The 26,907-nt window shown below is 40.8% G+C and overlaps 2 protein-coding genes across 3 annotated transcripts in view; one reads left to right on the plus strand and one right to left on the minus strand.

Moving 5' to 3' along the window:
- LOC137631126 (N-chimaerin-like) overlaps positions 1 to 12,710 on the minus strand; it is a 101,092-nt gene extending 88,382 nt beyond the window's left edge. The window contains exon 1 of one of the 2 annotated variants that reach the window (XM_068362783.1): positions 12,574 to 12,710. In XM_068362783.1, the coding sequence (XP_068218884.1) occupies positions 12,574 to 12,589 (16 nt within the window). In that variant the 5' untranslated portion in view covers positions 12,590 to 12,710. The remainder of the gene's footprint in view (positions 1 to 12,573) is intronic. The other variant, XM_068362784.1, reaches the window with a different exon arrangement.
- A 5,239-nt stretch (positions 12,711 to 17,949) lies between these two features.
- The window catches only part of LOC137631127 (choline transporter-like protein 1), a 118,260-nt gene continuing 109,302 nt past the window's right edge, over positions 17,950 to 26,907 (plus strand). Inside the window, exon 1 of the mRNA XM_068362786.1 lies at positions 17,950 to 18,044. The gene's annotated coding sequence lies outside the window, so the exon portion shown is untranslated. The remainder of the gene's footprint in view (positions 18,045 to 26,907) is intronic.

Consider the following 26,907-nt stretch of genomic DNA (forward strand, 5'->3'; position numbering starts at 1 on the left):
TCGCGCGACGGTAATTCAAAGATTTTCGCGTGGGCGAACGTGGAAGCGCCCATGCGCGGTAACGCAAACAAAGGTGAGCGAAGGAGCGCAGTAGGAGGGCGAGGTGGTAGGAAGGGCGAGAGCTGGTGGTCGGCGAGCGATAACCCATAGACGAGCAATGGATACTGCAAGAAATAAGCCGACGTTTGTGCGAAGAAACACTGTAGGTTCGCGCGACGGAACACCATCCGTCCGCGCGATGGAAAACCGTTGGTTCGCGCGTGGGCGAACATTGGAGAGCATGGGCGCAGACGCGCATGAGCGTAGACATGCAGGCACGTGGGCGTGCGGGCGCGCAGGCGAACGGTCGCGCGGGCGCACAGGCGAGCGGTCGCGCGGGCGAGCGGTCGCGCGGGCGAGCGGTCGCGCGGGCGAGCGGACGCGCGGGCGAGCGGTCGCGCGGGCGAGCGGTCGCGCGGGCGAGCGGTCGCGCGGGCGAGCGGTCGCGCGGGCGAGCGGTCGCGCGGGCGAGCGGTCGCGCGGGCGAGCGGTCGCGCAGGCGAGCAGTCGTGAGGGTGGGCAGGTGGATGAGCGCGAGTCCGAGGCGGCGAACGCAAGCGTTAGCGCGATGGCGAGGAAACGCGCTGCCGCGTGGGCGAGGAAGACCGCTGGCGATATGGATCAACAAGCGATCGGTGGTGAGCTGGTGAGCGCTAACGCGCAGGTTGGCGATGGCGCGTTGTGTTATGCCGACGCGATGGTTTGAGCAGCATGCGCAGGTGAGCGATCGTGCGTTGGCGAGCAGTATGCGAAGGTGAGCGATCGCGAGCAGCATGTGCAGGAGGGCGATTGCGCGATGGTGATCAGCATGCGCAGGGTCGCGCGATGGTGATCAGTATGCGCAGGGTCGCGCGATGGTGATCAGCATGCGCAGGGTCGCGCGATGGTGATCAGTATGCGCAGGGTCACGCGATGGTGATCAGCATGCCAGGGTCGCACGATGGCGATCAGTATGCGCAGGTGGGCGGTCGCGCGATGGCGAGCAGCATCTGCAGGTGGGCGATCGCGCGATGGCGAGCAGCATCCGCAGTTGAGGGTCGCGCGATGGCGAGCAGCATCCGCAGGGTAGACGATAGCGCGATGGTGATCAGCATGCGCAGGGTCGCGCGATGGCGATCAGCATCCGCAGGTGTGCGGTCGCGCGATGGCGATCAGCATCCGCAGTTAAGGGTCGCGCGATGGCGATCAGCATCCGCAGTTGAGGGTCGCGCGATGGCGATCAGCATCCGCAGTTGAGGGTCGCGCGATGGCGATCAGCATCCGCAGTTGAGGGTCACGCGATGGCGATCAGCATCCGCAGTTGAGGGTCGCGCGATGGCGATCAGCATCCGCAGTTGAGGGTCGCGCGATGGCGATCTGCATGCGCAGGTGAGCTAGTAGCTGGCGAACCATGTTCCTCCAGAAGTGTTGGAGAACGTTGGCGTGCCGGCTGTAACACACGCGGGCGATCCGGAGATCGCCGAGAGACAGGTGATCGCTGGCGAGCTGATGATCGCTGACGAGCAGAAGGCTACGCGTGGAAGCCTGCGCATAGAAGAAGAGTCCTTGACCCCGACCTGAACCGAAGTTCTAGATCGCGAGGGCGAACGTGGGCGCACAGAGCGCGTAACAGGAACCAACAGGAACAGCAGGGATGATCATCATAAAAGCGCTGACGAACAGGAGAGCGCTGATGAGCAGAAGAGCGCCTGTGCGCTAACACTGAGCAGGAGCAGGAGAGAACACAGCAGAAGGGCGCGCAGGGAAACCCTGACACGCAAGGGAAGAACCCCCGTGGGAGGCAACCCTTTGCCCCGAAGGGATCGTTGTCCGCCGGGAAACTGATGTCCGTCGGAAGACCGCTGTCCGTCGGGAAGACCGTTGTCCGTCGGGAAGACCGTTGCCCGTCGGAAGACGAGATCAAACTGCTGTCCATCCGCACCAAGGCGGAAGATCGATAAAAGGGAGTTGTAGGCTGCAAACGGAGATTCAAAAAGGCGCCTCAAGCACCCTTATAGGGAGATGAGAAGCCCTTACGACGAGGCGGACGGAGGGCCTTACGGCGAGGGAGGCCAACAGCAACAGAATAAACCTCAAAAGAGGAGTCTTTATGAGTGTACTCTCTCGCGAACGAAAGAGAAACACTTCGTAGAAGAGACTGGTCAGCCAGTGACCTAAAAGGAGCAATCCTCCGAAGAGGAGCTCCTGCAGTTGCCCAGCCCCTTGAGCGAAACTGCAGGTGGGACCGCTCAGCACCAAGAGCATAGTCGCACGAAAAAAAAGGCAAGAGAAGAACCCCCCAAAAGGGGAAAAACTCAAGCCTGGACAAGAAAAACTTCCCTCGGAAGGAAAGTTACCCACCCAAGGAGGCAAGCCTCCTGAGAGTTCTAAAATGAACTGGAGAGCTGTCCGTCGTCACGGGAGTACTTCCAGTAGAAGGAGACACGCCCCTGACGAAAATACAAGGGGGGAGGCAGCAACAGCCGAATCCCCAGGACTCAACAAGACAGCTCACACCGTTGCCATATTACAGAAACGAACTAGATCAGTAACTGTAAAAAAATAAACAAATAATATTAGTACACATTCATTCCCCCGGGAAGGCTCCGAAGAGGAATCCCGAGGGAAAGGAAACAAGAATTACACAACAAGCACGTGCCCTCACAACCACTTACACTCACGGAAGGAGAGCTGTAACCAAAACAGAATTATAACAATTATAATTATGTAACTATGTAATTATGTAATTTAAAAATGAATGAACACTAAAGAAAGAACGAAAACCCCGAAAGGAATCGTTCTACAAGCTGAAAAACAAAAAACAACTACAATTAGATTCATAACTAATTGAGACAAACGTACGGCGTAGCAACCCCCCCACACGGAAAGGAAGCTACAAGGGCGTAGTAACACGTAGTAAAAGGGTGAACGACCTCAAGAGAGAGAGAGAGAAAGACATAAGTCAAACTCGATCGCCACCCATAAAATTACGCCGTGGAGGCCTAACTGCCGAGGACTCCACGTAGATATCGTACACTACACACACAACTCTGAAAAGGAAACTTACTTATTTCTATACTTAAATATATATATAAACATGAAAACATGTTTACATATATATTGAGTAAATGAAAAGTAAGCGATTAAGTAAAGACAAAACAAACAATGGCTGCCAAGAGAGGACCAAGACAGAGACGTCTGTCACAGTCCGAGCCAAAAGTGAAAGTGAGCATTCATCTGTGTGTGAGGGGGGGAGGGGTAGCTAGCTACCACTCCCCTACCCCCCCGCTAACTAGCGCGGGGGTAATACACCCTCGTTAAATTCTAATGGCTCGCCATTTCAGCTGCGCTAAAAGGTAACCCTCTGTAAATAGCGTGGTTTGTATTTCGGTTACGGAACAAACATAAGGTTACATGTACTGTATGCTCACTTGAAGATCTTAGCAAGACAAAGTACCCTCAAGCGAGAGAACTCTAGGTTAGGTAGAGCGAGGCTAGTTTGAATCTGTCTTGTTTAGGGAGAAGCGAAGGCATCTGTCTAAATGATGCTAGCCTACCTTCGTTTAAAGAGGCAACCCAAGGGTTTTCATTAAAGGATGAAATATGTTATTTTTATTAATAAAATAAATTTTTGAATATACTTACCCGATAATCATGTAGCTGTCAACTCCGTTGCCCGACAGAATTCTATGGAGGGATACGCCAGCTATCACAATACTAGAAGGGGGTGTATTTACCAGCGCCACCTGTGGCCAGGTACTCAAGTACTTCTTGTTGACACCTCCTCAATTATTCCTCGGTCCACTGGTTCTCTATGGGGAGGAAGGGAGGGTCGATTAAATCATGATTATCGGGTAAGTATATTCAAAAATTTATTTTATTAATAAAAATAACATTTTTCAATATTAAACTTACCCGATAATCATGTAGCTGATTCACACCCAGGGGGGTGGGTGAAAACCAGTGTACAAGATTAAAGGATAGCTAAGTATCCCATATTTCATATAATCAGTTATCCACAATAACAATGAAATAATAAGTACCTGGTAAGGAAGTCGACTTGAACCGTTACTCTGCCTTTAATAAGATCGTCTTCCTTACTGAGCACAGCGTTCCTCTTGGGAGGCTGAATCAACTCAAAGGTGCTAAAGTATACAGGGCTGCAACCCATACTAAAGGACCTCATCACAACCTTTAACCTTGGCGCTTCTCAAGAAAGAATTGACCACCCGCCAAATCAACAAGGATGTGGAAGGCTTCTTAGCCGACCGTACAACCCATAAAAAGTATTCAAGAGAAAGGTTAAAAAGTTATGGGATTATGGGAATGTAGTGGCTGAGCCCTCGCCTACTACTGCATTCGTTGCTACGAATGGACCCAGGGTGTAGCAGTACTCGTAAAGAGACTGGACATCTTTGAGATAGAATGATGCGAACACTGACTTGTTTCTCCAATAGGTTGCATCCATAACACTCTGCAGAGAACGGTTCTGTTTGAAGGCCACTGAAGTAGCCACAGCTCTCACTTCATGTGTCCTTACCTTCAGCAAAGCAAGGTCTTCTTCCTTCAGATGAGAATTTGCTTCTCTAATCAGAAGCCTGATGTAGTAAGAAACTGAGTTCTTAGACATTGGTAGAGAAGGCTTCTTGATAGCACACCATAAGGCTTCCGATTGTCCTCGTAATGGTTTTGACCTTCTTAGATAGTACTTAAGAGCTCTAACTGGGCAAAGTACTCTCTCCAGTTCGTTCCCCACCATGTTGGACAGGCTTGGGATCTCGAACGACTTAGGCCAAGGACGGGAAGGAAGCTCGTTTTTTAGCCAAAAAACCGAGCTGCAAGGAACATGTAGCCGTTTCAGATGTGAAACCTATGTTCCTGCTGAAGGCGTGGATCTCACTTACTCTTTTACCTGTTGCTAAGCACACGAGGAAAAGAGTTTTTAATGTGAGGTCCTTAAAAGAGGCTGATTGGAGCGGTTCAAATCCTGATGACATTAGGAACCTTAGGACCACGTCTAGATTCCAGCCTGGAGTGGACAACCGACGTTCCTTTGAGGTCTCAAAAGACCTAAGGAGGTCCTGTAGATCTTTGTTGGAGGAAAGATCCAAGCCTCTGTGGCGGAAAACCGCTGCCAACATACTTCTGTAACCCTTGATCGTAGGAGCTGATAGGGATCTTACGTTCCTTAGATGTAACAGGAAGTCAGCAATCTGGGTTACATTGGTACTGGTTGAGGAAAACTGCATTGGCCTTGCACCAGCTTCGGAAGACTTCCCATTAAGACTGATAGACTCTGAGAGTGGATGTCGTCCTTGCTCTGGCAATCACTCTGGCTGCCTCCTTCGAAAAGCCTCTAGCTCTTGAGAGTCTTTCGATAGTCTGAAGGCAGTCAGACGAAGAGCGTGGAGGTTGGGTGTACCTTCTTTACGTGAGGTCGACGCAGAAGGTCCACTCTAGGAGGAAGAGTCCTGGGAACGTCGACCAGCCATTGCAGTACCTCGGTGAACCATTCTCTCGCGGGCCAGAGGGGAGCAACCAACGTCAGCCGTGTCCCTTTGTGAGAGGCGAACTTCTGAAGTACCCTGTTGACAATCTTGAACGGCGGGAATGCATACAGGTTGAGATGGGACCAATCCAGCAGAAAGGCATCCACGCGAACTGCTGCTGGGTCTGGAATCGGAGAACAATACAAGAGGAGCCTCTTGGTCATCGAGGTAGCGAATAGATCTATGGTTGGCTGACCCCACAGGGCCCAAAGTCTGCTGCAAACATTCTTGTGAAGGGTCCACTCTGTGGGGAAGACCTGACCCTTCCGGCTGAGGCGATCTGCCATGACATTCATATCGCCCTGAATGAGCCTCGTTACCAGCGTGAGCTTTCGATCTTTTGACCAAATGAGGAGGTCCCTTGCGATCTCGAACAACTTCCTCGAATGAGTCCCTCCCTGCTTGGAGATGTAAGCCAAGGCTGTGGTGTAGTCGGAGTTCACCTCCACCACCTTGTTAAGCTGGAGGGACTTGAAGTTTATCAAGGCCAGATGAACTGCCAACAACTCCTTGCAATAGATGTGAAGTGTCCTTTGCTCCTGATTCCATGTTCCCGAGCATTCCTGTCCGTCCAGTGTCGCACCCCAGCCCGTGTCCGATGCGTCCGAGAAGAGACGGTGGTCGGAGGTCTGAACAGCCAATGGTAGACCTTCCTTGAGAAGAATGCTGTTCTTCCACCACGTTAGAGTAGACCTCATCTCTTCGGAAACAGGAACTGAGCCCGTCTCTAGCGTCATGTCCTTTATCCAGTGAGCAGCTAGATGATACTGAAGGGGGCGGAGGTGGAGTCTCCCTAACTCGATGAACAGGGCCAGCGATGAAAGTGTCCCTGTTAGACTCATCCACTGCCTGACTAAGCATCGGTTCCTTCTCAGCATGCTCTGGATGCATTCTAGGGCTTGGAAGATCCTTGGGGCCGACGGACAAGTCCGAAAAGCTCGACTCTGAAGATCCATACCCAAGGAGACAATGGTCTGGGATGGAACGAGCTGAGACTCCTCAAAATTGACCAGGAGGCCCAGTTCCTTGGTCAGATCCATAGTCCATTTGAAAATCTCCAGACAGCGACGACTTGTGGGAGCTCTTAAAAGCCAGTCGTCTGACGGAGCCGGACACAAGATCATGATACTGCTGCACAGTCTGTAAACTGTCAATCATGGGCAAGCGAGGAAGTACAGTGACAACCCGAATCTGTCTAGACTGTCTGGGTCGTACAGACAACTCCTTAACGGGTTGCTGAGGTTGCCGCACTGCGTCACAACAAGTCCTTTCTGTTGGTTGTTGAACGTCTTCCCCGTGACACATTGACTCCGTAAACAAAAAATCCTCTAACAAGGACTAAGCTTGGACTGCATGTCATGCAACACAGCTCAAGGTCTATGGGAGCAGGTGTGGTAACAGACGGGATTAGCGGCTGAAGTGTAACCATTACCTTCCCTGTAAGCATGTTATGCTTAAATAAAAGTCCATAAGAGGTTATGCAGCTAAAGGCTCCCTCCAAATGACAGAGTCCTCAAGGGAATATCAGAAGGAGGGAGAAAAGAACTTTCTCATCTACAGGGACCTTATCCTAGAAATGCTAAGTTCTCTGAGTGAGGGTTCACTGGGTCTAGTGAGTTGGCAACAACCCAAGATGTGTTGAGAAGCATGCGGTAAGGTATGCAGAGCATGATGTATGCAGAGTATGCTGTATGCAGAGCATGCTGTATGTAGAGCATGTTGTATGCAGAGCATGCTGAATGCAGAGCATGCTGTATGCAGAGCATGTTGTATGCAGAGCATGCTGAATGCAGAGCATGCTGAATGCTGAGCATGTATTAAGCAGAGCCTGCTGTAAGCAGAGCCTGCTGTAAGGAAAGCAGAGCGTGTGCATGGCGTTTAACATTTCTCAGAAATTCCATGACCAGTGCTAGAGTGCTTTATGCATGCTTGCATGGGGTTTAAACCATGGTATGAAAATGGAGGTAAGGTATGCTGAACAGCAGAGTCAGAACGAGCTGGAACAACAATAGTGTGGTTTCCTCTTCAAGACTCCGATGAGGGAACACCTGAGGCTCAGTCTGCAAAGGCTGAATAAAAGACAAGCAGAAGGAAGGCGCATGGGTGGAGGAGGCTGACTCCTAGCATGAGTGGTTGAACCCAAGGGTTGCGCTTGCTGAGCGGTTGGCGGAAGCGGAGTAGCAAGTTCCAGTTCCTGTGGTGTGAGCGGAGCGCGATGAGGAAGAGGCTGCGCAGAACAAGGTAAATGTCTCGCAAGCTGAGGCTCCTGAGGCGCAAGGCTAAGGTGTTGTTGTGCTTGCCTTATGGAGGGTTGAGCTCGCTGCAGCAAGAGCTGAGGAGACTGACTCATGGACGGGAGAGGTTGTTGTACCTCAACCGAGTGTTGCATCACTGGTGGAGCAGCAAGTGGAGGCGGAGGAAGAGAGGTATAATCCTCCTGATCCCAATGTAAAGGTTGCCTTAAGGAAGGCGGAGGCTGAACACCACAGGGAACAGCAAACTCAGCACGTGTCTCAACATCGTACGCCTGGCAGGTGGAACTGCTGGCAGGTGGTACTGCGATCAGGCGGAGCGAGTGTAGGTGGAGGGAGTGTAGGCGGAGGCGGAGGAGCAACACTCTCAGCCCGACACTCACGCATCAAGTCCGAAAGCTGTGCTTGCATGGACTGTAGTAGAGTCCACAACATCGTACGCCTGGCAGATGGTACTGTGATCAGGCGGAGCGAGTGTAGGAGGAGGGAGTGTAGGCGGAGGCGGAGGAGCAACACTCTCAGCCCGACACTCACTCATCAAGTCCGAAAGCTGTGCTTGCATGGACTGTAGTAGAGTCCACAACATCGTACGCCTGGCAGATGGTACTGTGATCAGGCGGAGCGAGTGTAGGAGGAGGGAGTGTAGGCGGAGGCGGAGGAGCAACACTCTCAGCCCGACACTCACTCATCAAGTCCGAAAGCTGTGCTTGCATGGACTGTAGTAGAGTTCACAACATCGTACGCCTGGCAGGAGGTACTGTGATCAGGCGGAGCGATCATAGGCGGGGGGGAGTGTAGGCGGAGGCGGAGGCGCAACACTCTCAGCCCGACACTCACGCATCAAGACCGAAAGTTGTGACTGTATGGACTGCAGTAGAGTTAACTTGGGGTCGGCAGACACTAAGTTCTGCTGAGGTAAAGCCTTAACAGCAGAGATCTGTTGTGGCAGAACCTTACTCCTCTTAGGCGGAGTGTAATCAACTGATGACTGAGGAGAGTCAGAGCTAACCCAATGACTGCATTCGGGTTGTGAACTTTAACTTCGTACGTCTGGCATAGGTCTGGACTTAACGTTTAAGAAGTCTTGAGACCTGAGACCAGCGTTACTCTGCCTTTATTTTCTCCCCTAATCTCTTCTGCAGACGAGCAAAATAAGGGCTCAATCGTCTGCGGGTGGGAGTGACGGTCTCGGTAAGACACGCCCACAACCACCGAGAATACTTCTGTGCGCCGATCAAGGCCTGCTGAACCCTTATGCCCTTCGACATTGCTTCTCCCCTGGGCTTGGGAGCTTGCAAGAGGTCCCGGACTGGGAGAACGACTGGCGCGCACAAAAGTACCCTCACGCACTAATCACTTATCACTTTGATTTCTGTTTGCACTTATTTCACTGAACTCGAAACTTTAAGTGGTTTGTACCTGAAATACGCAATTCTATCCTTTCTCAAAGTTAGTAATTGCGAAAACAGAATTACAATGTAACAGAAAAATCTAATGAAAGATAATTCAGTGGTTGGAAAGAGACTAAACACTAGATCACTCTAGAAACGTTTAGTTTCTTCCCCTAAAGAGACTAGGGAGAAGAGCAAAAACGATAACGACGTTACTCGTACGCCTGGCAGGCTTGAATGAAACGTTTATCCTCTTTCTCCCTCCGTCTCTATCTCTCTCTCTCTCTCTCTCTCTCTCTCTTAGAACCTGAGAGAAGAGCCCAATCATATATATCGTTAAAACATATTATTGTTAAAGGAAAAAAACTGAAAAGTTCCTTTATTAGGATCAAAACCATTAAGTTAAGAAAGAATGAACAAAACGCTAGACACGGTTACTCTTACTGCAACGTGAAACCGTGAACATTCTTTCTCTATCGTAACGATAGAGTGCAAGTTGAACGTTCTGAACGTCAACAACTGCAGAGACAAAACAAAACGTTAGTTCAACTTTGAAAACAGTACGAGACTGTCAAAGAAAATCTTTCAAACTCTGTGGCGGAAATAGCATAATATGTTAACAGGTAAAACCGAAATGACGGGCTCAAAGTTTATTAACTTCGGTAAAAGACCGCCTACTATTAGGAAGGTCGAATATAAACAAATATAAAAATTAATTTTAATGAGTTTATAATAAAAGGAAGTTAATCGAAGAGGCCTATAAGAGGCGGAGAGATATAAAATAAATCTATAACTTTTGTTAAGCAAAATTAAGAAAGAGAGTCTATACTCTCTTAGACACCAACACTTCCGTCTAAGGGAAGGGTCGGCCATTGAAAGGTGAACGAGAGTTCATACTCTCTCGTCACCATAATTAATCAAATTAATTCCAAAAGCTAACTAAGCTAATATAGAAGTTTCCAGTAAAGCGACAGCCGAAATCAAAGAGAAATACTTCACCAAAGTCGTGAAAATACTCCAAGAACATAAGCGTATCCCAGAACGTCTTGCCGGAAGCACGACAGAGGAATAATTGAGGAGGTGTCAACAAGAAGTACTTGAGTACCTGGCCACAGGTGGCGCTGGTAAATACACCCCCTTCTAGTATTGTGATAGCTGGCGTATCCCTCCATAGAATTCTGTCGGGCAACGGAGTTGACAGCTACATGATTATCGGGTAAGTTTAATATTGAAAATTGTAATTATCAAGAAACATATTCATGAAAGCCCTACATAGTTGAAATCAAACCATTACTTATAACCAACCTCCAAAAGGTAACATTTCAGGACAAATGTATTTGTAGCAAATAAAGTTGCTGCCTTTTCTCCTTCTCACTATTTTTTCAGAAACCCGAGAAATTACTCTGTAAAGATTAGCTGACTGTTATCATTTACAGTACTGCATGTTTTTTGTACATCTGATCCCATAATTAGCATGAAGGGCTATGCAAGACCATCTTATTTTCAACACAATTGTAACTGACATTCACTGGTCACAATACATAATTCAAGTTATCAAAACCAACATAACAAAAATACCCTTGCTAATTGACATCTTTGTATCCACAAGACAATCAACACCCTCTGCAATTAAGTTATGTTACCATAACCATGAAGAATATTATCAAAACAATTCTTATTTATAGTGACTAACAGCTATTTTTATCTATAACTAATATAATCTAAAGCATTTGCACTCTTATGCCCAGCCTCACCATATTTCACTAATTATTAAGATATGGCTACTCATACAGAACTCTATAGGAACTGCTGAACAATAATCATACTGGATGTTACAATTACCAATCAAAATATTACTACATTATTCTGAGGTAGAACATCCTTACATAGATGAGAACTCTGGAGCCATCTAGGAATGTTTTTTCCTAACCCAAGTCCTCCTAGGATGCTATGTAGTGCTAAACAATCTTAAAGTACTATAAATTTGGACAGAGTTACCAGACTCTCAAATCTTTTATAGTTTTCAGTCATTTTTTTACATCAAATCCATAATTCATTTTATATTGGTATGGCTATTTCTGAAATTTTTTTATTCATATGAACACTTTATCCTTTAACTACCTCTATTATAATAGAATAATTACAGAAATAATCAGCCATAAAAAACGGGAAATTCAATCCCACTTTACTAAACCTACAAGATATATCCTATCCTAAGGTACCCCACTTGACACTACCTATGTCTGCGTGTCATTAATGGAAGGACAATCCCACACGCTACCCTCAAGTTACCTCTACTAGGACTAGGACTAGGACTATTTAGCGAGTGTCCACCATTCTACAAACTAGCCTTACATTCAATTGTTGCTATTAACTCTTTACAAGGTCCATATCTCTAGCAAAGGGAAACCCCAATTAGAAACTATGTCTTTAACATCCGGTTAAGGTAAGAGACACTACTCCAGTCTTTGGACCCAATATCCTAAGTTGAATTAGTCACTGTATACTAAGCTCGCGGACCCTTTGTAAATCAGTGGCCAGTTCCTATGCTTGCATAAAAAATGGGCATCAACTAACCTAAACTTTCCCCCCTAACCTAACCTACGAACTGTGTCCTTACCTCCTTTACCTAAAGGGGGGCGAACGGCACCCTGTGACCCCTCTTAGAATGCCATATTCTAAGTCAGCCGTCATCATACATACAGGTGGCCGCTTTCATACATACATACACCCCAAGCCCGCATCTGAATGGGGGTTTATATCATCACCGAAGATAGAGTAACAATCAAAGATACACTGAACGACGAGTAAGAACACAGCGTCCTAGGTTAGATTAGGAGACAGCGTGAGCTTTTTACATGCGCTTCTGTGGTATGAAAATATTGGGGTGTATGTATAATAACAGCCACCTGCATGTATGATTACGGCTAATTTAAAATACGGCAGTGCGAGGGAGGTCGCAGGGGGGCATTAGCCCCACCATTAGGTAAGTAGTTAAGGACACAGCTTGTAGGTTAGGTTAAGGGAGGAAAGTTGAGGTTAGTTGATGTCCATTTTTAATCCACAAGGGAGGAACTGGCCGCTGACATACAAAGGCTCCAAAATATTAATCGAAATGCAAACCCACTCCCATGAATAAACTATCTTATTCGTCCTATAACAATAAATGACATTATTGCAAATATCTGTCTAATCTAGAAATTCACATATGCAATTTTTAAAAGAGACTAACTTGGCCCCATATGAAGCCCGTACTCTGGCCTGTTCCACCTTAAAGGAGCCTAAACAAGGCACGCCCAATTCTTTTTTTTTATAACAGATGCAATAATTTATGCTCTGGAATAAAATCTCGTTATATCTCACCGCAGGCTGAGGACATATTCAACCAGATGTCACCTGAACTCTGTATATCACTCGTACTGTCATAAAAAATATATGGTTCACTTCATTTTTGTACATGTAAACAAACATGAGCGGGATTGACGAGTCAGACACTGAAGTACGACTCCTTAGTAAGTTCAGGCTCATAATGTCGATACCTTTTCACGTTTAAAGAATTTAAAGGGGAACAAATGTGATTTAATCAAGAGAAATAATCATAATTTATTACCTTAGATCTTAGTAGTATATGAACATTACGTAATACATGATATGTGTGAAAGCATTTGAGTAGAACACTAATTATCATAATGTTGTCGTGGCCTTTCCGGTTACGAAACTTGCAAGGAAAGTAAGATTAGAATTAAGAGAAGTCAAGATTTATACCTTAAATGATAACAAGAATGCATTGATTTATTTTAAATTTCACAATATAATGAAACCACTGTCAAAATGACAGTAGCAACCAGCAATACGTTCGTGCGTACATACATACAAGGGCGTTCGCGCACACAGACATTATATATATATATATATATATATATATATATGTGTATATATATATATATATATATATATATATATATATATATATATATATATATGCGTGTGTGTGTGTATATATAATTACTTTTCACACTATATAGACATGACATGTGGTTTGGCCTAGAAAAAAAAGCTTGTTGCATATGCAGATGATGCTACTCTCTTTGCATCAATTCCATCCCCTGAATGTAGATCTGGGGTTGGTGAATCTCTTAATAGAGATTTAGCTAAAATTAGTGCATGGTGCAAATTATGGGGTATGAAGTTGAATCCTAATAAAACTCAAAGTATGATTGTAAGTAGGTCAAGGACGGTGGCTCCTCAACATCCGGATCTCAGTATTGATAATGTTTCTTTAAATTTGTATGACTTAAAATTTTAGGTGTGATTCTCGACAGCAAATTTACTTTTGAGAAACACATTAGGTCTGTGTCTTCTTCAATTGCATAAAAAATTGGCTTATTGAGAAAGTCTTACAAGATTTTCGGTGATCAATCTATTCTGAAGAAGTGTTTTAATTCTTTCATTCTACCTTGTTTTGAGTATTGTTCTCCTGTCTGGTGTTCAGCTGCTGATTCTCATCTTAATTTGTTGGACAGAAACTTAAGGTCTATTAAATTTCTTATTCCTGATCTAGATATTAATCTTTGGCACCGTCGTTCAATTAGTTCATTATGCATGTTGCATAAGATTTTTCATAACTCTGACCATCCTTTACATCCAGATCTCCCTGGACAATTCTATCCTGTTCGTAATACTAGGCAGGCTGTTAATTCTAATAGCCAGGCATTTTCCATCATGAGGCTCAATACTACACAGTATTCTATAAGTTTTATTCCAGCTGTTACCAAGTTGTGGAATGATCTTCCTAATCGGGTAGTTGAATTAGTAGAACTTAAAAAGTTCAAAGTTAGGGCAAATGTTTTTATGTTGACCAGGCTGATATGAGTCTTTTTACAGTTTATATATGACATATCTGTTTTTGACGTTGTTAATAGTTTATATAGGACATGTCTGTTTTGACGTTGTTACTGTTTTCAGAATGATTTATTGTTAATTTATTCTCATCATTTATTTATTTCCTTATTTCCTTTCCTCACTGGGCTATTTTTCCCTATTGGAACCCTTGGGCTTATAGCATCTTGCTTTTCCAACTAGGGTTGTAGCTTGGCTAATAATAATATATATATATATATATATATATATATATATATATATATATATATATATATATATATATATATATATATGTTCTACGCCTATTAATGCAAAGGGCCTCGGTTAGATTTTTCCAGTCGTCTCTATCTTGAGCTTTTAAATCAATACTTCTCCATTTATCATCTCCTACTTCACGTTTCATAATCCGCAGCCATGTAGGCCTGGTTCTTACAACTCTTCTGGTGCTTTGTGAAGCCTAGTTGAAAGTTTGATTAACCAATCTCTCTTGGTGTGTGTGTGTGTGTGTGTATGTGTGTGTGTGTGTGTGTGTGTGTGTAACCGAGCCTACAATTCAACTGAAAAAAAATATAAACTATACTGAGTTGAACAAACGTGATAATTATATAGTGAATTGCAAATTTTATGATTTGGGAATGAAAAGATTAGCAGAAATGGATTTTGAGGATGTCATGAATAGCACCTATGTAAAATATTCAATAGTTGTACAACAATTCAATTTCGAGAATTGATAAATGAGAAATATTTTGTTCAAGAAGAAACTGAAGACTTTCTTGTTCTCTATGTGTTTCGATAATGGGAATTTGCCTATAAACACCAGTTATACAGTGCGATATACAAAACGCATAAGTGTGTATATGATAAACTAATTTTGTAGGTTCTGTAGAGAATGAGGGGTCTTTTACGTGATAGGGCTTATTGTATAGTCTTGGGGCTAAGATTTGAAAGCTTTATAACATACAGTAGAGGTACAGTTGGGCACATGAATTATTGGCACACCTCGTTCCAAAGTGCACCCTGTCACACCGTTGTCCACATGATGTGCAGCCAGATTGGATAGTCTAAAAATCCCCAAAAATCGTGATAAAAATCCCCAAACACCACCCAAAAATCCTCATTTCCAGAAATATATTTTCTTCTAATATAAATTAGAATTTACTCACTATAATTCATGCAATTGTAAGTAAACTAATTGCAACAATATAAAGGTTTACTCATCTCTGTTTCTTCTTTATAGAAATATGTATAGAATATCGTCACCAGTCATCCAAAATCCCCAAATCTAAGGATAAATTCTCAAATGTAGAAATAAATCCACAAATTTAGGGATAAATCCCCATATCTGGCACCACTTATCCTTACTGCTTGTATTGGCGACTGGCGAGTAAGTGTAACCAGTGCCGTAGGGAGAGAGGGCATAGGTGAAGAGAGGGGCTGCATAAAAGAGCTCGCCGGGCAGTAATGGTGTGACAGGATGTACTCCCTCAGAGGGATGCGCGCTAAGAATTCATGTGTCCAACTGTATATGATCTGGGCTCCAATAAGGATCCAGAGAATGACCTGTTCTAATCCACTTGAACTTCAGTTCAGGCAGCTTTCATCCTTTACCATGTTTACTCTTGAACTTATAATCCTTTGCCATGTTTACAGCTCTTCATTAATTATGAATGGAAACTTCAACTCATCGCTGTGGATTATTGATCAGCAAATAAAACTCTTAAAACGGCTGTTATCAGTTAAAGAACAAGAGATGGGAACAATGTACTTGCTGCTGACACAAGTGATCCTTTTTTTTCTTTCTTTCTTTTATTAAGTCCTTGGGCTTATGGAATCTTGTTTTTCCAACTAGGGTTGTCGCGTAGCTAATAATAATAATAATAATAATAATAATAATGATAATAATAATAATAATAATAATAAAAACAAGAGGAAAAGAAATAAGGAAGAATAGCATGCTCAAGTGTACCCTCAAGCAAGAGAACTCTAACCCAAGACAGAGGAAGACCATGGTACAGAGGCTATAGCACTACCCAAGACTAGCGAACACTGGTTTGATTTTGGAGTGTCTTTCTCCTAGAAGAGCTGCTGACCATAGCTAGAGTCTATTCTACCCTCAGCAAGGGGAAAGTGGCCACTGAACAATTACAGTGCAGTAGTTAACCCCTTAAGAAAAGAAGAATTGTTTGGTAATTTGTGTTGTCAAATGTATAAGGACAGAGGAGATTCTGAAAAGAATAGGCTAGTTTATTCGCTGCATGTGTAGGGAAAGGGAAAACGAACAGTAACCAGAGAGAATGATTCAATGTAGTACTGTTTGGCCAGTCAAAGGACCCAGTAACTCTCTAGCGGTAGTGTCTCAAGGGTGGCTGGTGCCCTGGTAAACCTACTACCTTACCGGTGACGCTAAATTTTCAGATAGAAAAACCATCACACTACAGGTCATCAAAGTTTGGTATAGTTTTTTTTTTTATTGATTTCCTCATCATCATCATCTTCATCATCTCCTTCTACGCCCATTGACGCAAAGGACCTCGGTTAGATTTCTCCAGTCGTCTCTATCTTGATCTTTTAAATCGATACTTCTCCATTTATCATCTCCTACTTCACGCTTCATAGCCCTCAGCCATGTAGGCCTGGGTCTTCCAACTCTTCTAGCACCTTGTGCAGCCCAGTTGAAAGTTTGTTGAACTCTCCTCTCTTGGGGAGTGCAAAGAGCAGTCCTTATATTCAGTCAATTCTGATTTATAAGTTCACGATAAACATATCTAGTTAGAATGTACTTAATTAGAATAAGTAAAAAAGAAGCATTAGGATTTTATTATTCATGAAGTTGAGACAATATAGTTGATGGAAGTGACCGAAAGACTCTTAGTGTGATTTTGATTTTGCTAATGAAGTGGTATTTTCTAAGGAAGTTTAACGCACATGAGTCTCATCCTTGATTGAGCAGTTTGATGATGACTTGACTTGCTTTGTCTATATATATATATATATATATATATATATATATATATATATATATATATATATATATGTGTGTGTGTGTGTGTGTGTGTGTGTGTGTGTGTGTGTGTGTGTGTGTGTGTGGACGAACTCCACGCAAAAAGTCTTCCACGACGTTAGACCATCAGTTTATTTTTAACAGACTTCGTGATAATTTAGAAACTTTATCACTGGACATGTTATACCAACCGCAGCCAATTTTAGAAGACTAAATGCGTGTCTAGATCAAATTTTACATAATCTTTCACTTTGCATTTTTTATTTTAATAATTAATTGCAATTCATTTAATGGATTTTTTTTTGCATAAATTTACATATTATATTTAAGAATAAACTATAGAAGATAAATAATTGTCAGATTTTTATAGAATCCCATGTTCCAGGAGGAATGCAATAGTCAGGCCACAATAGCACCAAGTGAATAATTTGAAATCGATGTGTGAGCATTCACCAGTTAGAACAATTTAATGTAAGCCATCGAAAGCAATTGAACCCTAATGAACTATTCATCAGAGCAGTCCTAGTCAACAAACTCTGGAAGGACCAAAATTAATAACAACATCCATCGAGTCAGTAGATCAAAATATTGTACGCTCAAATGGTTTCGTTCGATTTAACTTGAGGGGAATGGTCTTCGACTAGCGTAGGCAGACATAGCAATTCCTTTCCCCACAAGTGGTGGTTTAAACAATGCTTGAACGCGACTTGCGCATTTGATGGAACGCATGACATCACAGTTCTATGCGACCAAACGCCACAGGACATTGGAGGATACAACCCATGACGTAGCCGTGACCAAGCAACGGGTCTTTAGCAACTGTGTTTTGACGACCTTACTCTACTGCTGGGGGAGGGGAGGGGGGGGGGGGATTAAGAGGCGACCAAGAGGCATGGGTCAGTTAACTCAGTTTCCCTATCACCAGCGCCTTACTCGACTGCCCAGAATATTGGTGAGTCCTTATTCCTTCGTTGTTTTTGCTTGACATTTGATCCCTTAATGTATGGATAACGATGGGGAAGAAGAAGATTCGTAATATTCGAGAATTTCGAGGCATCTGTCATTAGAAAATACATATGGATGGATGAATTCCTCTGGGAGCTTATGCTGTTAGAAGCAAATAGGGTATTGGCCGTGAAAACCCAAGGTGAAAAAATTTGGTCTTGTCCTTGGAAGTTCGAAGCCTGTTGACTTTCTTCCGTGTTTACATTTTTCTCGTCTTCACAAAGGACAAAACATCAAATATATCATTTTGATATTTCATTTAGGTTATCTTGAAGATGCATGTTCGTGAGGTTCAGTTCCCCAAGAGGCAATTATGCTTATTTCGTTCAGCGTCAAATTTTAAAAGTATATATCTATTGGAATCGATAAAGATAGTTCTAAATACAGAATTGAGCCTTTAACTTGCTAGTTTTCTAATTTATAGGAATATGTATTAAATTACAAGGCACAGCCAATATACATATCCTCATCAGCCGTGACTAGTCCCCTGCAGGACAAAGCCCACAGATATGTCCTTCCACTCGCTCCTGTTTATGGTATTTTTATGTCAGTCTATACCCCCAAAATTTTCTTTGCTCGTCAATCTCTCTCTCTCTCTCTCTCTCTCTCTCTCTCTCTCTCTCTCTCTCTCTCTCTCTCTCTCTCTCTCTCTCTCTCTCTCTCTCTCTCTCTATATATATATATATATATATATATATATATATATATATATATATATATATATATATATATATTGCGCGCGCGAGCGTTTGTGTGTGTGTGTGTGTGTATAGGAAAAGGGCCAACCTTGCTTGTTAGATTGCTCCCAACCAATGCTGGAACACGGGTTCTTGCGTTGGCAGAATCTCAGAGATATAATTCAATATTTTTATCAATAAACCAGGCTGTTATTAAATGATGCGTTAATTTCGAGTCCATAAATTTAATCTTCAAGTAATAGAACATGAATTGTCTCTTACATTCAAGTCTCCGAGTCATGGACTCCGCGTTTAGATATATCAAACTTGAATCTTCTTTGGCGTTTATGAAAGTCGAAATGTTGCATTGAGCTATTTGTGATGTGTCTATAATCTGAGGGCAAATTTATTTCAGATTTAGATGGAAGAAATGGGTTAGGATATGTTTTGAGACAGCAGAAAGTAAGGAAGTCTTGTTTTTTTTAATATATACGAATCTGTATAGTATTTCAAAAGAGGAAGAAAGTGGAGAATACTTTCGTCGGCTATTGAAAGCAGAAAAGGAAAATTTTATAGGTGACTAAATTTATTGTTAGTTAGCCTAGGGCGTTGAGTGCACCCTCCACCAAGGAGGTTTATTAACTTTATTGCCCTCCGCTGTTCCTGTAGGAGTTAGCGGGGCAGGGACCCAGGGAGTGTGAAGAGTTTAAGTACTATGCGTTGGTACATAGTCTACCCACAGCTGCTATCCATTGTTAGCTTTAAACACCGTGGTTATAACCAACTGACAGCACTTCCTGTTTATACTTTAGGCCTATACTGATTTCCATTACCTTCATTATGAAGAATGTGGCCATTTCCTCTGTTGGGGGTTTTCATTTATAAAAAAAATCGGGGCTATTAATTATTTGAAGTAAGGAGAAGGATTAAAAAGTAAAAGGAAAGGTTAAGAATAAAGGTTAGATGAGTGATAGGATGTATATTTTTTTGTCGAATACAAGATGCGTGAAATTGTAAAGAATGGAAACGTGGCAAAGGTTTGGGGAGTATGACCCAAGAAACATACGAATTAAAATATATGAAAATATAGTCATCCAAACCATAATAATAATAATAATGATAATAATAATAATAATAATAATAATAATCTTTATTAATAAAAAATCACGGTGAGAAAAACGAGAGAAATGAACGAACTAAAATGCATACAGTATAGGCCTAATACAATTAGAGGAATGCTAAATCAACTCTTAACAACACTACTGGGGACTGTTAGCTGAAAACAGTAGATAGGCCTATATATGTCCGGCAGTAAACAGGATTCAACATAAAAATTATAATATTACACACCAACGTAGTAACTACAGAAGGAAATAAATTAGTGCAAAAGACTGTAGATCGAAATACAGTAAGAAAACCTTATAAAGAATGCTGGGGATGAAAATGTGGTTGATAGAAATATTTAGAAATATAGAAGAAAGCTAGAAGTGAAAACATTAAATAATAATACTTTAGAGGGAAGTAAAGAATGCGATAGGCAAAGAAATGGGAAAGTAGGTTGCTATAGAACGGTAGAATATGACGAATTTGAGATATATGGAAATTATGTTAATAGATTTAGCACGAGATATGTTAATTTTATACGTTTTCATGTTGATTTACATACGGAATCAAGGACTTCATGACCTGTAAAGTAAGTACTTTAGAAACAGGAAATGTAATTAGTTAAAGAAAAAAAAAAGAGGAGTCGTTTGAATGCAATAACAAAATAGAAATATTCAATGCTCATTGTTCAAAACAAAAGTGCTCTTTATAGTGAAGTTTAGATGTTTTGTTTGTGTTTTGTAATAGTTAAACTACAAATAATCATGTACAGGCAAACGTGGCAAGACTTACATATACATGTACATCTGGGCCAATATTTTTATGGTAATGTTATTAATATTTTTAAATATTTATTTATAATTACCTTACCGTATATTTTAGCCCATTCATTTGTAAACAAACATTCCCCGTAAATGATATATGGTAATTTTTAGTATTAATTAGGTTAATAAAACTATAACACTATAATTAATCTCCAAATTTATGAATCATATATATGAGCTGCATTAGTAAGAGTTATCTTAAAGGCATAAATCAGAAGGTAAACCTTCAAAGGATTATATTAATTTATGGCCGTGGATCCAATGTCTGGCCAGTTGGACCCCATAACTCTCTAGCGGTAATAATAATAATAATAATAATAATAATAATAATAATAATAAGAACCAATAGATTTTCTAAAAGAAATATATATATATATATATATATATATATATATATATATATAATAATAATAATAATAAGAACCAATAGATTTTCTAAAAGAAATATATATATATATATATATATATTATATATATATATATATATATATATATATATATAATAATAATAATAATAAGAACCAATAGATTTTCTAAAAGAAATATATATATATATATATATATATATATATATATATATATATATATATATATATATATATATACCGGGAATAATTATCTAAGAAATGATAATCAATCATTGATGTTAGCGTGCGCAGCTCAACATTATTGCTTGCCAGTACTTACGGAGCTTCATATTTTTATTTTTTCGTCATCTAAGCGAGCCCACGGGAAAGGGAGAACCATCAGATTTTCTATTATTCTTGATTTCTTTTACCTATTAACAATTTTGAGATCGCATACCAAAGCAAAAGAATAATTTCCGAGATCACGCCATAAATGAGATCCCATACGAAAACAGCACAGTTTACCTTTCCTAACCCAACATAATGTAGGGTATCAAATTTCTAAAAGATTTTGGGAGGGCGTTTAGCCCCATACTAACCTTACCTACAATACAGTTAATAAATGGGAATATGAGGTTGATCCTCTTTAATGGAAATGACCTAATATTGATTTAATATACAGTAAATTTATATACGTACTGGACATACACGCATACACACACACACACACATATATATATATATTATATATATATATATATATATATATATATATATATATATATATATATATATATATATATATATATATATATGGTAATAGTATAGAACACCACGCTCTCCATTTACTCCAATATAATGGAATCCTGCAGTTCTCACCTTCTTGCACAGTAATTAGGGGGTTATTTAAATTCTGGGAAAGCAATAATTAGCAAGATATGTTGAAGAGGGGGGAAGGGGTTATGAAAAGATAATAGCTCGGTTTCCTCACTTAACGACTTGGAACTGACAAGTCAACATCGTCACCCAAACAGAAATCGTGATGCCAGCGTACATAAACAGAAGTTTGTGATGCCAGCGTACATTTGATTTACTGTATATTCAAAATATATTTAATTAAAAATGGATTAATTACTCAAAAGTGTCCTTTAAATATGGAATTTACAAATAAAATCTAAAAATAAAAGCGATCATATCTACGGATAAACAAAACTCGAGTCAGGTTTAAGGAAAAAGACTACTGAACATGGGACCAATATGGCTCACAAGTAGAAATATGCCTCACGGTTTAGGCCGTGTTGGACAAGATATAACAGCCCTTTATACTTGACCCCAGGAGGAGTCAAAACCCAATAATGGTTAGTCGGGCTGGTAGGTGGTATGTCAGGGAATGGTTCCTAGATCTAGCAAACATAAGACTAGTGCTATAGGACTTGGATATTTGCCATTTGTAGGTGATGCGTTATTTGTTCCATAGGGATTTTGGGAAAGTGATAGATGGGGTTGAGGTAGTGATCCTAGCTGTCTTGGCTACCTCAAAACCGCAGCCTGATACAGTATTACAATTTATTTAGCCCATACTATATACAGTAAGTACATCTAGCCAAAAATAATAAAGGGAAAGGAAAAAGCAATCAGTTTAATTAATTTAGCAGAGGTTAGTGAATATGTGTAGACAGTTCGTAGTGTATGCTTTGACAGCTGTCATGGGCTAGGCCAGAAAGTGATTGTTTACTATGATGCCTGAATTATATATGGCAATGAAACACAGTTTGAGGTGTTTTGCACTTACCCGGTACTTAGAAAACAATTTCTTTTTATATGCTTTTGGATGCAAATGAATGTTTTATTTTGGAGAAGATTTTCATTAGCCAAGATAAAGTTTTTCATAGTTCATCTGCGTTGTGAACTTATGCCTCTTTAAATTCTGTTATTTAGTTTTTCTATAGCTCATCAGACTAACATTAATAAAGATAAAACGATAGAAGGCAATTCAGTACATTCTATTTACCTTGAATTAGAGGATGTCCTTGGAAGTCAGGTATCATGGAATAATGATGGATTATTTGCAAACTAGTGTACGAGACGCATAAAAAATGACGGCTAAATATTTAGATATACTGTACAGTATACTGTATGCACACATAGTGATTCAACCCTCTTCACCCCTTCCCATTCTCCTAGCTAACACACGGCACTTTAGGCAATTTGTGGGAGATTGTGCTTTCCGAGTGATTGTCGTTCAGCGTTATAGGAAAGATATACATACATATATATGTATATTTATACACACATATACAGTATAATATATATATATATATATATATATATATATATATATATATATATATGTATATATATATAATATATATATATATATATATATATATTGTATATACAGTATATATATATATATGTTTATATATATATATATATATATATATATATATATATACATATATATATATATATATATATATATACATATACATATATATATATATATATATACATATATATATATATATATATATATATACATATATATATATATATATATATATATATATATATATATATATATATATATATATATACTGTATATATTATATATATATTATTATATATATATATATATATATATGTATATATATATATGTATATATATATATATATATATATATATATATATATATATATATACTTACTTGCTCTGATATAAAGAGGAGGTACGACAATTACGATACTGTATAACATTGTTTTATGAAATGGTGTACTGGAATAATATTAGGTTTGTTAATTTGAAATCAGTTAGCATAAGTAGTTAAGTTTGAATGTAGTGCAAAACTACAAGTCATAACATTATTGTTATGTTCTAACAAGCAAACTGAACCTGATGTGATGATATAATTCTCCAGGTGGGTGAACTTGTGTAGGGTGGTTTAAAACTGAAGAGGTCCCAGATTTCATCTGCCATGCACTAGAACACTTGGTATTAGATATCTGTGATCTTTCCTTAGTTCAAATGTTTGCATGGGGTGGGAGGTGTTTTAATGATTGCTAGCTATCTGTATATATATATATATATATATATATATATATATATATATATATATATATATATATATATGTGTGTGTGTGTGTGTGTGTGTGTGTGTGTGTGTGTGTGTGTTCATCTTGTAGTGTCTGTAATCTCACCATCCTTGTGAGCTAAGGATGGTGGATTTAGGGGAGCCTATAGGTCTACCTGCTGAATCAAGAGCAATTATTGTCTGTTCCTCCCTGGTCCCAGCTTGGGTAAAGAGGAGCTTGGTTGCTGATCATAAGTATATATGGTCAGTCCTAGAGAATTGTCCTGTCCCTTGCCTCTGCATATTGTTTACTCGCTTAAATATGTCAATATGAGAGAGAGAGAGAGAGAGAGAGAGAGAGAGAGAGAGAGAGAGAGAGAGAGAGAGAGAGAGAGAGAGAGAGAGAGAGAGACTCCAAGTGGAATCAGCAAATGCATATTACACAAACATCATGGAAAACAAACGTATAGCCAAACGGACTGACACAAACGTAAGACTTAATGTGTATCGATGTTTGTGTAGCTGTCAAACAAACAAACATTTAAATGAGGAACAAACACACAGCCGCATAGGTTTGTGTGAGCATGAGAGGGAGAAGGATAATTTTGTTGTTTTGTAACTGCTCGTCAATTAGAGACTGTATTCCGTAACGAGTTCTTAATCGATTTGGTTCTTTATGAACGCACCCAGTAATTATCTCGAATAATTGCAACTACAATTCAATTACTGACGCGTAACAATCTAACAATTGTTGCTTTTTATTTTCTCGATGTATTTTGATGATGTTGAAGAGATGTTTCTATTATACAGCGTCGTTCATGAATAGATAAAAGTCTCCGTTTTACGAGTTGTGCTAATGAACGCCTCTTTTTAGCATTTCTATGAATTATGTCTATGACATTAATAATATGTTTATGTTAATTTGTGTTGTTCATGAACAGATGAAAGTTGTACACGTTTTATGAAGCAAATTATCTCCATTCTTTCAACAGATACTTAACTATTACTTCGTGTCATTTTACAGTTGAAAGTTACCAAGTAAAACTACTATTTAGATCAAAATTAGATCTAAAGGTGTAACTCTCTCTAATTTATCTAAGACGATTGTGTTTAGGTTAATTAAAACCTTGTCGAATTTCTTCCCTGCAATTACTTTTTATCTTTGTCTCTTCCATCTGGCTGTCAGAAGTTTTTCGTAACCCAGAAATGTATTTCATCAGAGTTGTGGTATCCTATTGAGAAGTGTCCCTGCTTGGCGATCTCTTGGACGAGGGTTCGAGTCCCACTCAAACTCGATAGTTTCTTGTAGTGAAGGTAACCTCGCCATCCTTGTGAGAAAAGGGTTCTAAGGTATTGGGAAGCCTTTAGGTATAATTGCTGAATCATTAGTAGCCATTGTCTAGCCCTCTCTGTCCCTAGCTTGTCGTAGTCAGTCACTAGGGCATTGTCACTGTCCCCTTCCCTCTGCCATTCATGAGTGACCTTTAAAACATTAAAAACTAATATGATCAGCGTTGGTAGTGGCTTCATCACCAATCAATGTAACAGGCGCAGTATTGCCGTCATATAATCCCATTTGACAGAATATCTAAGTAGATTAGGCCCACTGACGGAGTATTGACGCTTTGGTAATTGGCAGACATTTATATATCTCAATAAATATCCATGGCGCCTTATCCTCTTTTCCGCTAGTTTTCTTCCTTCTTGCTTTTACTTAGTACTCCGAATGCTGAATTTTTAACCAGTTGTACGGGGCGGCTGAATGGGTTACATAGGGGTTGTGGTGGCCGATGTGGTAACGAACCCCGGTGTGGGACTGGGGTTCGTGGCCCGCTCAAACTCGTTAGTTTATTTGGTTGCTGCAACCTCACCACCCCTTGTGAGCTAAGGATGGGAATGGGTTTGGGTTGCGGTGGTCGATGTGGTAACGTCCCTGACTGATGAACGCCAGACTGGGGTTCGAGTCCCGCTCAAACTTGTTAGTCTGTTTGGTCGCTGCAACCTCACCATCCTTGTGAGCTAAGGATGGGGATGGGGTGGTTTTTGGGGGAGCCTATAGGTCTATCTGCTGAGTCATCAGCAGCTATTGCCTGGCCCTCCTTGGTCCTAACTTGGGCGCTGATCATATGTATATACCTAGGTAGTAGGTAGGCCAGGGCGCTAGCCACCCGTTGAGATACTACCGCTAGAGAGTTATGGGGTCCTTTGACTAGCCAGATTGTACTACATTCGATCCTTCTCTCTAGTAACGGTTCATTTTCCCTTTGCCTACACGTACACCGAATAGTCTGACCTATTCTTTACAGATTCTCCTCTGTCCTCATACACCTGACAACACTGAGATTAACCAAACATTTCTTTTTCACCCAAGGGGTTAACTACTGCACTGTAATTGTTCAGTGGCTACTTTCCTCTTGGTAAGGGTAGAAGAGACTCTTTAGCTATGGTAAGCAGCTCTTCTAGGAGAAGGACACTCCAAAATGAAACCATTGTTCTCTAGTCTTGGATAGTGCCATAGCCTCTGTACCATGGTCTTCCACTGTCTTGGGGTAGAGTTCTCTTGCTTGAGGGTACACTCGGGCACTCTATTCTATCTAATTTCTCTTCCTCTTGTTTTGTTAAAGATTTTATAATTTATATAAGAAATATTTATTTTAATGTTATTACTCTTAAAAAATTTTATTTTTCCTTGTTTCCTTTCCTCACTGGGCTATTTTCCCTGTTGGAGCCCCTGGGCTTATAGCATCTTGCTTTTCCAACTAGGGTTGTAGCTTAGCAAGTAATAAT

This window comes from Palaemon carinicauda, chromosome 39 (assembly GCF_036898095.1).
Source record: "Palaemon carinicauda isolate YSFRI2023 chromosome 39, ASM3689809v2, whole genome shotgun sequence".
Taxonomy (NCBI): domain Eukaryota; kingdom Metazoa; phylum Arthropoda; class Malacostraca; order Decapoda; family Palaemonidae; genus Palaemon; species Palaemon carinicauda.